Source organism: Galeopterus variegatus, unplaced genomic scaffold (genome assembly GCF_000696425.1).
Source record: "Galeopterus variegatus unplaced genomic scaffold, G_variegatus-3.0.2 Scaffold1217, whole genome shotgun sequence".
NCBI lineage: Eukaryota > Metazoa > Chordata > Mammalia > Dermoptera > Cynocephalidae > Galeopterus > Galeopterus variegatus.
In genome coordinates this window covers 219,878-233,160 of record NW_007727328.1, presented here as the reverse complement: position 1 = coordinate 233,160, position 13,283 = coordinate 219,878, and the positions used below count along the sequence as shown (strand labels likewise).

The 13,283-nt window shown below is 37.3% G+C and overlaps 1 protein-coding gene across 2 annotated transcripts in view; it reads right to left on the bottom strand.

Annotated features, from left to right (window-relative positions):
* Positions 1-461: 461 nt before the first annotated feature.
* SOS1 (son of sevenless homolog 1 (Drosophila)) overlaps positions 462-13,283 on the bottom strand; it is a 28,353-nt gene continuing 15,531 nt past the window's right edge. The window contains exons 11-13 of one of the 2 annotated variants that reach the window (XM_008575605.1): positions 8,622-8,666; positions 6,782-6,900; positions 462-5,384 (exon numbers count right to left, since the gene is read on the bottom strand). In XM_008575605.1, the coding sequence (XP_008573827.1) occupies positions 4,893-5,384; positions 6,782-6,900; positions 8,622-8,666 (656 nt within the window). In that variant the 3' untranslated portion in view covers positions 462-4,892. The remainder of the gene's footprint in view (positions 5,385-6,781; positions 6,901-8,621; positions 8,667-13,283) is intronic. The other variant, XM_008575607.1, reaches the window with a different exon arrangement.

Genomic DNA, 13,283 nt, shown 5'->3' with positions numbered 1-13,283 from the left:
TCACATTTGCATAATTCAGTCACAACCTCAAACTCTTATCATTTCATGCCAAGCCCAGAAAAAATTGCTAAAGGTCAAGCTGCCTCATTCCAGCAGGTCTCAGCAAAAGCTGCCTGTTAGGGAACTGTGATAGTTTAAACCTTGTTTTATGGAATATGAATGCTTCAGCTCTCATATTCCATAAATCTTCATCCAGGTGGCACCCAAGGTCACTTTAAATTACTAGTTTTCACCCTAAGAGCCTCCCACTCACTACAATCATAGGATTTGACATAGAAAGAAATATGAAACTTCTTTTATCTTTTTTATAACTTGATACAGGAAAAAGTGCCTCCGAAGTGTAAGACCATGATAAAATGCAAAATATTTCTATATGGGAAGTATCAGCTAAATGAGAATCACTAATGACTTTAAAAATACTGCCCTCTAAAATGAATACGTGCAAAAATAATACACTTGTGGGCTATGTAAGGCATTTTTCTTTATTTTTCAGTTTATCTTAGTAATGCCAGAAAAATATCAGCCATAATTTTCATTTTAAATGCAAACCAAATACTGCTGCATACAGAGTACAAAGACTACCTATGAACATGGTTAGGTACAAAGGCCATATCAGATGAATAGACCACACTTTGTTCTTACATCAAAGTAAGACTAACAGAGCAATTTTTGACAATTATTTTAGCAAATAACCGTGCTACTAAAAAACAAAGGCAATTACACATATATACACAAACATGTCTCATCTAAAATTATACATGTCACTTTGACAAACAAATTCTCTGGTAATTTCACCAGATATTTGCACCCCAAAGTCCCCTGCCCTAATCCCGCCCCCAAATGCTGACTTGATCTGAAGAAAAAAATTAGAGATGTTCTTAATTAAAGGCACATTTGGCAGCTACTGAAAGTGGCATGCATCTGGCACAGGTGCACCCTTCCTAAGCTACACCTCATGTAAATTGTTATGCATCTTGTTTCTTTGAGTGGTAGTCCAATATGACCCACCTTTAGCTAATACTTGCTTTATAATTTTGCAGCAGTTGGCTACCTAATGCACTATTTTCATTAAAGGCAAAAGGGAAATTTGCTCACAGTTGACAGAAAATGCACTTTACGGTGTCAAAAATGGAAAATAAGGCATGAAATTTACAAAAAAAGTTACAAGTGCTTTTGTTGTTTAGATTTATCATAGACTTCATGCTTTTCTTAACTAGAGCTCAAAATATTTCATTGGCTCATGTATAGGGATTATGAAATGATTTTAAAAGTTTAAATGAGATGTTTCAAAAAATTGAATAAAATCATTACTTTCCCTTATAAATAATTTTACTGCATAATTCTCTCTTTCAGCCATACCGATATTAACCCTGTGATGTTTATTTACTGGTAAAGATTAATGTGCAATACAATAGGACCTACACTTGTACAATGGTTACACAATAGAGGTTAAAAGAATAAGTAAACCTATCCACAGCAGCAGAATACCAAGAAATAAATGTTTAAATTGTTTCTAAATCTGGAGGAAGAAAGATTTTCATCCATACGTAAAACACTAATAAATTGGGATACCCTTACCCATTTGTTTTGCTGAGCCACTTAAAAATCTGAATTTAAGCCATCATATGAAAAGACAATGAAATACAAGATTAATGTAAGGTAAACTGGAGAATTAAGACAAGATCATGATCATAAATACCAACTAGTTTTTGGTAAGTGTAAGGTAATTTTTGATTTATGAAAAAAAACCATTAAGGAAGAATTTAGAACAATATGGTCTCCAACTGAAATTGTTCTCTACTTGATTATAGTATTAGTGTGGCATGCTCTTTGCTAAATTCAGATCCATTAGAACACCCTCGAGTTGTTAGAAAATAGTGACCTACTAAACACATAATTCAATGCCCAACAACCTTTAATTAAGCAAATTTTGAATGTGTATATATTTCCTGATAATTTGTAGTCTTATAATACGTTTGGAGGACTGGAAGAGTAAATAACCTCAGTCTTTCAGTCAACTTAGATATACTTTTCATCTGTTCCTGTTTTAAAGTGCTTAGATGTGAAAAGCTTCCCTTTCCCATTATATTGGTTATCAGCCCACTAAGTAAAATTCGGCCTTGAAATATTCATTTTGTGATCCAAAAATAATGAAACATTTAAGAACATTTCCATTTCTAAAAGAAATGTTGCACATTTTGGAGTGTGGTTAACAAAAAGTCATGCTGCATTGACTGCCTTGTAATGTCCTGGATTCAAAAGTAGAATTTTGTAATGATGCATTTATCTTCTCTGCCACTTCTTGTCCCTGATTAAGAATATTTTCCTTACTGCAAAGGATATATTTGTCAGCTAGTTCATGTTTCACATGAGAAAAAGACAAGGATACAATTTTCTCACCTCCATCTAAGGGCATCCAAGTGGAATTTTTCTCATCAGTTACCACTGCAGAAAATATTTTTACCCAAATGTCACACTTCAGAATAAAAATATCTTCTATCCACAGTGCATATAAAACTGTTGCACAGTGAATTGGTCTCCTAGAACCATGGGGTAGAAGAATGGTTCCCTTTGGGAGAAATGATTAGAACTCCAAATCTGAGTTTTTCCTGTTTATCTAATCAGGCAGGTTGAAAAGTGGTCATCACCTTATTGAAGGCTAACTCACTAGCCAGGGAGATATTGAATGGGCTCCAGTGTGACTTTTCTTAGGTTCTCATTTGGAGTAGGAGTGGGGTAATTAAAAAGTGAAGTGATCAATAAGCCATAAAAAGGGAAATCCTAAGGACAGCTGGCCCAATAAAAAGTCATGAGAGGTTCTGGAATGTGTATCAACTGTAGCAGCACTAGTAATATTTGTTGAATGAATGGTCTTATGGACACTTTGCATCCAACAGGGGATTTGAAATTAATTTTTAGGACACTTTTAAAAGGGAAGACATTTTACAAAGAAAAAAAATGCCTACCATAATAGGAATGGTACAAATACTAAACAAAATAGATTAAACTCTAACAAATAAATAAGAAAAGATATGATAGGATGGATTGCTTAATGATAATGCAGTAAACATACTTTCTGGTCTTAAAGGACTATATACTGTACTATCATAATGTACATTTAATGCTCTAATAAATATCACAGGAAATTATTAAAGTACTAGGTTTCCACCATGATGGAAACCACTTTTTCACAATGTCTCTAATGGCATGGTTAACAGAATTGCTGAAATGTTGCTTTATTATTCAGAGGACACATGCAGATACTGATGAATTGATGACTCTAAGGATGGAATACTGCACATTTCGGAGTGGAGATTAATAAAACTTTTTCTCTTCAACACATTGCATGCATTTCAGTCACAGTATTTGTTAGACTCAGAAGAACAGTACATAGGCTTAATGAATAATCCATATTATGTTATTAATGATGCAGGTAGATGTTCTATTATGAGTATTTCTGAGAGAGCAGAAGACCTCAAGCAAGGTAGAATGTTCAATATAAACCTTAACAAACTGTATCCATGTTGCTTAGGAAATTTAAAAACTTACAAAGTTTTGCTTAAAAGATACCCATCCTATTCTACCAAATATTTTCCTACATGCCAAACTGCAACTTTAGATCATTCTTTAAGATTAGTATATATATCCAGAACTAGAAACCAAGGTGTACCACAATACGTGCTTTTATGCTTAGTGTGTGTTTTTCAACTGAAAGAAATAAGAATCGACCATTTTGTCCATATAATAATTTAATATATGCCAGCCAAACAAAGTATTTGTATCTTTATTCAATTAAATTAAAACAGACCTGCCAGGTATATTATATAACATTCACTATATACACATGATTTAGGCAATGCAAGGTAATTCTAGATATGCTGATTACTCAGCTATTAGTAAAACATGACTGGTGTCAGTGATGCCCAGCAAGTGCTGCTTTTCACATTGGGTGCCTGCATTTCCATAGTACAGTTAGAGGGACAGCTATGAGCCATGACATGGATTACCAGTAAACCTGGGTGGGAGAAGGGGGAAAAATGACAATCTAGCATAGATTAACAGTCTCCTAAATGTAAATAGTATACTTGACAGTTACATGTTTAAAAAAGTTCTTCTGTCATATTAATGACACAAAACTTTCCTTGTTTGAAGGCAACACCACCACATTTTGTGTGTACGTGTGTGAGTGTGTACGTGTATGTGTGTGTGTGTGTGTGTTGCGGGGTGGGGGGCACGTGAGGAAATGCTCTTAAAATTGGTATAATTATTCTTAAAAACAACAAAAAAGTACCTCTTTGGTGAAGCCTCGGTACCCATTCAATTCACTGTAATAATCTGTAAACAGGACTGTAGTACAGTGCTGGGCCTTGATTTCAACAAGGTCAGGTACCACAGCCTTTCCTCACAGTCCATTGAATGATTTTTAAGAAAATATTCTAAAGTAGAAGAGTAAAGCAAAGGAAAACAAAGGAGGATATTAAGATCCCTGTTTAAGATTTTTTTTAAAAGTGCATAATATTTTGAATTACAAAAACTGTTGTCATTTGGGCCTGCTGGACACTAGACTATGTTTTCCATCCCTTTAATGATAAAGATCACTTCAAAAAAAGAGAACTCCTGCCTATTGGCCAGAAAAAGTTCCTTTACTTGATTTTCAGGTGCAATCAGTTGTCCAATTCCTCTAGATCAGTCTTTCCATATTCTAAACTGGAAAAAATTTCCATTTTATAATTACAGCTAGGTTAAAATTCATTGTCTTATACTGCATCTTGAAGTAGAGTAGTTAGTGTTTGGAGTTCTCATTTTAACTCCTCAGTGCTGGCACGTTCAGTGCATCCATTGCCAGCAATGGATTTGGGGCTAGGAAAATATACATCCCAGTAAAGAGGAACTCAGGAAGAATGGGCATTCTCCAACAGTGGTGGTCCATCTCTGTGCATGGATGGGTGTGTGTGCTCCCTTTTGTAAGTTTTTGGAGGGAGTTTAGGGATATGTTGAGAAGTGCTTTGTCGTGGAGGAACAGGCGGCCCAGCAATGGAATGAAGGTCCACTTCCTGTGTCAGTGGTGGTGATGGCAGATGCCTTCTCGTGCCATGAGGAGAAGGTGTCTGAGGAGGAGGTGGTGTAAAGGGGGATGGGCTGTTTGGGAAGAAGGCATTGCCATGGTCACTTTTTTTGCCCAAAGGGGGAGGTTGGAGGTGTAGTGGTGAACTTGAGAAAACATCAGGTGTCCTCACAGGCTCCCGTGGTGGTAATAAGGGAGGGCTTTCAGGAGGGTCTGATATAGAGGTCCGTTCTGATACTGAATATCGTGGTGAATAGGCTTTTGATGTGGGTTGCCTAGGAGGAATGGCTGGGGGGCTGTCCAAATGCTTAGACATAATCTAACAAATGAAAAACAGAATAAAACACATTTATTATTTAATATATGTAGTATCATGAATATATTAAGAATTAAATTGGAGTTTTCAAACATGCTATTGGCAGAATGCTAGGTATGGAACAGGGAGTTCTGCCAATTCATAGAAAAAATTATTTTTGCCAATGTTAATTTTTTACCTTAATTTTTTTTCTCAAAATTTTGTTGTTTACTACTGCTTGCCTATCAATCTATATAAGATCATTTCTGATTTAGCATAAATTACCTATTACAATTTTATAATTTAAATTTTTACAATTTATAACTTACTATTCAACATTTCATGAAGTTCTACAAAGACTGTCTCTCTGGATAGCTTAAGAACCAAGGAATTAACAGCTAGCAAAAAGGGAAGGGGGGAAGAGGGAAGGGGGGAAGGTGCAAGGAGGGAGAGGGGAGGGGAAGGAGAGGAGGGAGGGGGAAGGAGAGGAGGGGGGATCGAGCGGCCCCGGCAGGGAGCCGTGGGGGTGGGAGAGGCACAGGAAAGCCTGGGGAGAGAGCCAGAGAGACAGAAAAGAGCCCTCAGGCACAACAGCCGAGCCCACCGCGAAAACACGCACGGGATCCCACCGCCCCATACACAGGGGCAGTCCCGTGACGGCCCGGGACACCGGACGGCCGGCCTTCGAGCACCCTTTCCTTCTCCCTCGTGCCCTTTTCACCACAAGCCCCCGTGGGCTCACCCCACCGCCAGGGCACCCAACGCGAGCCCTACACGCCACACACACCGCACCGCACGGCACGTGCCCTCTTCGCCTCCATCCACCCATCCTGGTTCCCTTTCCCAGGCTGACCGCGTCCCCGCTGGAACGCTCCCGGGGGAAGGAGAGGAGGGGGGAGGGAGGAAAGAAGAAATTAATTTAAACAGGTAGAAAAAATAGCTATTATGAACGCTTAGAGTCTCTTCCAACTCAGAATTCTCACAAAAAGCCCATTTAAAAATTATGTCAGATTCACTATTGGAGGGCTCAGAAAAGTACCTTTTAGCATATGCCAAGATACAGTTTCACTTATAATGAGCCTTCATACAAAGCTTCAGACCTCTTTCCTTCTCTTTGTTTTTAAAGAATGGCTTGAGACTAAATTTACTCTTACTTTATGGATTAAAACTTATTTTTTTCCTTTGACAATACCCATAGCTTTAGATTTACAAGGGTTTTGAAAACATACCAAAAAATTACTTACAGAAGTAAATAGACCTTGCTGCATGTTAAATCCATATTTAATCCTTATTTAAACTATTAAGCCCAAACACTCTGAAATGTTAACCTATCCCAGTGAGAACTAAACTAGACATAAGTAATTGATTATAATGTAACTGTAATGATTCCAATATCCAGATAACAAGATTTTCTAGTTTACCTTAGATGGTGAAGATTCCGCTGGGGCAGATTCTGGTCGTCTTCGTGGAGGAACAGGAGGGGGAATGGGCACTTCATCAGTGCCCTTTGTTAAATTTATAGATGATACTGAAGCAGATCCTGTAGGATGTTAAATTTTTTTTAAATTTCACAGAAATTGTATTTCATTTATTAGTCTTGAAAAGGCTTAGCTGGAAACATATTTATTAAAAGAAATGTGTAGAAGTATCAAAAGCAGTACAATAAACCAGTACCCAACAGTATTTCATTTATTAAAGCAAACTGCTATAAAAGCATGCAGAAATTTCTTATCAGAATTTTTAGGAAAAAAATGCCTATTATGTTATTTTGCTTGTTGAACAAAATAACATTCCCCCTGTTAATTCATTATTGGAATTCTTGATTGGGTGTGATTCTCAGCTTTTTGAGAGAATAGCAATTTTTGTTAAGTGTTGTGATGGGCCCATTTTTTTCTCTGACTTTATTATAGAATTTCCCCGCCCTTTCTGGGCAGTCCCTGGGAATAGTTTCTGACCTTAACCACTCTCCCCAATGTTTCTCCCCAGCAATTCTCTCAAAAGATGTAAGGGAAAGAATCCATTATGTGGGGGAGGGCTTTCTCCTCCTTTTGCTTAGGGATAGGCTCTCCATAGCATGTACGCAAAATCAGGTTCATCATACTCTAATACAAAAACTTTAATTGTGACAGAGCTATTCAAGACAACTGAGGCAGCTCTCATAATGAAAACAGAAATTACACTAAAATCTAGTGAACCTGATTTAAGAATAAGTTGATGAACTGGCACAAAAAAGGTAAGGTAAGTAAAGCTTCTAATAGGAAACCTTCTTACAGACATTTATGGTGTCAAAGGCATAATGTAGTCATATAAAATAATTACATTTTGAAAGAAGACCTCCTTATGGAAGTTGTTAGCTAGTTCATAAACACTAGAGAAAGATATGAAAAAATATGTAAAGAAACAGTCATTCAAAATTATACTTGGCGGGTTCTTTTTTTCCTTTAGGCATTAAGCTTTTTTTATTTTGTTAAATATTTTAACAATACAGAACTTTAAAAGAGTTCTGTGTATACTGATATTATTCAAATGACCAACATTAGATCACCTACCTTTTTTCTTAAGAGACTATATTCAGTTAATTTAGCTTATAACTAAATATTTTCCATTGTACACATTTTGAAGTCACTTGTATGAATGGACAGCAAAAATATTAATCTGAGGGCCAAGCCCATGGCGCACCCAGGAGAGTGCAGCGCTGGGAGCGCAGCAGCGCTCCCGCCACGGGTTCGGATCCTATATAGGGATGACTGGTGCGCTCACAGCGCTCACTGGCTGAGCGCGGTGCGGCCGGTCTCAAAAAGGACAAAAAAAAAAAAAAAATTAACCTGTTATCTTTAAGCAGTTATTTGCCTACAATCTATGCCATCACCAGGCTAGGAAAATTTTGTGATTTAAACATTGCATGTAGCTGCCAGCATTCCCATATGCGCATGCATGCCCTTGCTTCTTTTTTCAAAATTGAACATTAAAATATATTTAGAACTCTACAGTTGGAAAAGAGAAATGGTTAAATGTGGAAGCAACTCATTTAATATGTTGTTTTAAAATAAAAGTGTTTTATAAAATGCATGAAAAGTATATAAATTTAAGCAAATCATTTATGATCAAAAGATAGCACAAGTGAAGGCCTCACTTCTAAGCTGTTGCAAGCAAGGTACCAATGCTGCCAGACCCCGGAAGAGTTTTAGCAGGGAAGGTTACACTTGGTTTAATTTTTAAAGCCAAAGCAAGAATTATGAGTCTTAAACTAAATATACTAACTTGGGCCATGGGGCAGTGTAACTTGGATAAAGACGGTATCGCTGCCTGTGAAAGGAAACAAGAAAAAGTATATTTTTTTTCTTTCATTGATAAACTCCATTCATCTGTAAAAATTTATGATAAAAATGTTATTCTTGTCATTCTAGTTTTAAAGAATGCTGTAATAGTTTTTAGTAAAAGCTTATTACTACTTTTGAGAAGAAAAAATAATTAAATTGAGGTAATATCACGTTGGGAACTGTGAAGATTCCTTTTAGATTTACTACTTGAGATCATAATAATTAAATGAAAAGCATTCATGAGAAAATGAAAATATCCTATATTATTGGAAGACTTTTTAAAATACTCAATTCAAGCAAAGAATTTGGCCAGACATATAGAAATATGTTATCACTAAGGATTATTTTGAAAACTCAAACTTGTGAAACAAGTGATAAATTTATTTTATATAAATTGAAAAAATTTAAAAGGGTGTTTCTTACTAGTATTATATACTTTGAAAAATGTTCTTGGGACATATAATCTCATCACAAAATAACTAGAGAGCTGTGGACATTTTTTTCTTTCCATATTCATAAACACTTTTTAAAAGTCAATAAACATTTGGTGCTTAGAAACATTTTATATAGGAAACTCATTGATAAATTTAGACTAATTTCAACAATATTAATTCTTTTAAGAAAAAAATTGAAAGTCAAAAGCCAAAGCCCCAAGAGCGTTCAGTAGGAAAATTGAGACAAAAGGCTGGATGAGCTACACTGTTCTAAATCAATATAGTTGTTTATGTTACACTGCCTCATATTACCAACATATGAACAGGTAATATCCAAGAGACTAAAACAATTCCTGTAATACTAGACTGAGGTGATTTTTAAAAATTCAGATTTCTCTCTCACTTTTTTTGCACAACACACAATCACTGAAATAATTCGGAACATTGTTTATTCAAGCTTATTTGGTCAGGAGGAGGATAATTTTATATTCCAGGTCCAGTTGACATGACTCCTGATAACTCGATTGCTTATACATGGGGAATATCCCTAATCTGAAATCTGAAATACTCCAAAATCCAGAAATTTTTAAGTGCTGACACGATGCCACAAGTAGAAAATTCCACACTGGACCTCATATGATGAGTCATGTGTTTCATGCACAAAATTATTAAAAAGTATTGTATAACATTACTTTCAGGCTTTGTGTATAAGGTGTATATGAAACAAATGAATTTTGTGTTTAGATTCAGTTCCCACCCCCAAGATGGGGAGGCACATATTCCAAAAATATGCACATACTCCAAAATCCAAAAAAACCCCAAACACTTCTGGTCCCAAGCAGATAAGGGATACTCAGCCTGTATAAATACAGTGGTCTTACTTCCCAAGCATCCTCAATTTCAAATAATCTGTCCCATTATCTCCTTTCCATAGGTACTGATATTTATTTGGAACCCATGACTGCTAAGTGTAATTAATTCTAAAAAGTTATCTCTCAGAGATTAAAATTCATTTATATACTCTGAAATTACATGAAGCTGTTGCTTTGTCGATGATTTTCTTCACTATTAGGCACCTATAACCATAGGGTTTAAGGGAACTACAGTGTTTATATATTCCCCACTTTCCTTGAAAAGGAAATAAATACATTCCTGACAATAAGCTCAAGAACATGATATTACATGAAGTACAGTATGGGAATAAAATCAAAACACAAAGTTCATGACTGCTTCTAACTGCAGCCTTTTTGAAAAATTACTTATACATATGTATACACACTGTACACAGATGTAAACTTGGCTTTGATCATATTTATAAACAGCACAGACTTGGGTTCATGCATTTGATAAGTCTGGAGCACTTCTCTGATTTCTTAGTTTAAACTAGTTGCTTAGTCTCATTGCCTGGAAAAATGCTATAAAAATTCTTATTAGAATTTTACATGCTGTAATTAAGAAATATGTGCTAGAAATTCTTATCAGTTAGATACTGGACAAATTCGTTGATAATATGACTTAGGACTCAAATCCCATTAAAACAGTAGTATTAATCTGTTAAGTACAAATCTCAGATGACAGACCAATAGTTCTCAATCTTGGTTGCACTTTAAAATCCTCTGGGGGGTTTTAGGGCCGGCCCGGTGGCGCAGTGGATAGTGCGCCGCTTGGGAAGCGTGGCGGCGCTCCCGCCCGAGGGTTCGGATCCCACGTACGGACCGGTTCCCGCTCACTGGCTGAGCAGGGCGCGGGAGTGGCACCGAGGGTTGCGATCCCGTTGCTGGTCCCCGGTCCGGTGCAGGGGCAACACTGAGGGTTGTGATCCGTTGCCGGACACAGAAAAAGATAAAAGACAAAAAAATACGGTTCCCGCTCACTGGCTGAGCAGGGCGCGGGAGTGGCACCGAGGGTTGCGATCCCGTTGCTGGTCCCCGGTCCGGTGCAGGGGCAACACTGAGGGTTGTGATCCGTTGCCGGACACAGAAAAAGATAAAAGACAAAAAAATAAAAAAATAAAAAATAAAATAAAATCCTCTGGGGGGTTTTAAAAAAATACTAATGCCCAGGGGGCCAATGACAGTCTAGTGTGAGGGGGGCCTAAGTATTTTTTTTAAAGCTCTCCAGGGGATTATACTATGCAATACAGTCAGGGTTGAAGACATTCCCCAACTTATAAAAGAATAGTTTTTGAAATAGAAACTATCATTTTCCTACAGGAAAAAAATAATATAAATGATGGATAACTTCTTAAATTTCCAAAAGCCTGGTAAATGCAAATGTATTTGAGATTAGAAACTCATCACCTACAACAATCTTTCATGAAGAAAAGCTTTGCATTCCAGCTTGAAATGCTTCATCTTTTTCTTGTCATAGCTCCCTTACTCATGGATGGAGATAAAGCTCATCTGCAGCACAGAGACCAGGTCAGACCTTTGGTTCCCTTTTATGACCAGATAACAAGAGTATGTCACCATTTCCCCCCTCTTTGATATAGCAGCAGAGAAAAGCAGTGAGCTGGGTGGTCTTTTCTTTTCCCAGCCACTGTCATTATCACCTCAAAGATGGACTTGGCCAGGGCAAGGTGTGGAGCAGCGCTTTGAATGTAACGGATCAATGGCAGCACTAAACAGGTCACCATGTCCCTTCCCTGTCTGTCTGTACCACAAAGCTTTCCATGACCATTTATGCCCATTTTGAGGTTATCTTTCAGTAAACTTCTTCACAACTCACTTGGCATTTAGCTATGATTCTCTTTGTATTAGGACTGTTTTCATCTCTCAGTAAGACTGCAAGCTTTCCCAGAGAAGATGTGTAAAGAGCAAGGAGTAAGATAAGCAATACATAGGGCCGGCCCGGTGGCGCACTGCTACAGTGCGCCGCTTGGGAGTGCGGCGGCGCTCCCGCCGAGGTTTCGGATCCCACATACAGACCGGCCGCTCACTGGCTGAGCGAGGTGCGGGCGCAACACCGAGGGTTGCGATCCCGTTGCCGGTCCCGGTCCGGTACGGGCGCGACACTGAGGGTTGCGATCCGTTGCCGGTCACGAAAAAAGACAAAAAAAAAAGAAAAACTTAAGCAATGGAACTTTCTGCTGCTTAGTATCGAGTGGAGTATGTTCAGATGACATAAGACTGCAGTCAAGGCAGCTCTTTCCTGTCACACCCTGAGGAAAACAAGGAAGTAGGTATTTGTTCTGGTGACAACACAGTGGGTAGCAAGTTGGAGGCTCTGGTGCTCCCCCACAGCACTAGCAGATCTGTTAAGCAGAAGTGGGGATAAAAGCAGGTGAGGACCTTTAATACACATAGGCCATTGATAAGTTTTAAGTAAGGGATTAACTGAGCACATGGATAGTTTCATATTATGTTGCTTTATCTGACTTCAAAATCAGTTATTTTCAATTTTCACTAAAGCAAAGGGAATAGTAATAGGAGTTTTCTTTATCATAAAGAAAGAGAAACTGAGAAAATCCTCAAGTCTGAGATTACAAAGCTTAACTCCTAGAACAATGTTTTCTCCACTTGTCCAGCTATTTAAGTTAATACCGTTCCACTGCCACATATAACAAAGCACTAATTCTGAGCACTGCAATCCAGAATGATTCCTTTTTCCCAGTTTGACTAATCATTTAAAGATTTAGCACTAGCAAAGAACTTAGTGTTCTCTACTAGTTCCATTTTTAGCTAGTTAAACTAAGAGAAGAAGAATTGATGGCTTTCATGTGGTTTCAATAAATCACTTATTTAGGAATAGCTGTCTGGTCTAGGAAAAAAACCTCCTGCAAACAGTTAAATGGGTCAGAATAAATAATGGTTTAAGTCAGGTATACTGAAAAAATGCCAGTTTCACTTTATTACTTAATTTAGGGGTTGGTGAGTTAGGGAGAATAAATGGAATTCTTTACCTGATGTCTATTTGAATTTACCAAAAGTACCTGACTGTGTTTATAAAATGACTCCATGATCCTCAGTTGCCAAATAAAGTCAAGTCGTAGTATTCTCAAGACAAATACATGTTAGGTAGTATAAATAGAAGACACTACTGGATAACTACAAACGTATGTACTCTACAGGAATAAACAAATAGGATTTTGGACCAAATCTCAATATACCTCTGAAGAATTATTTTAAGTAGGTTTTTAGTTAGATTCTCTGAGTTAGAAGAACCTTAAA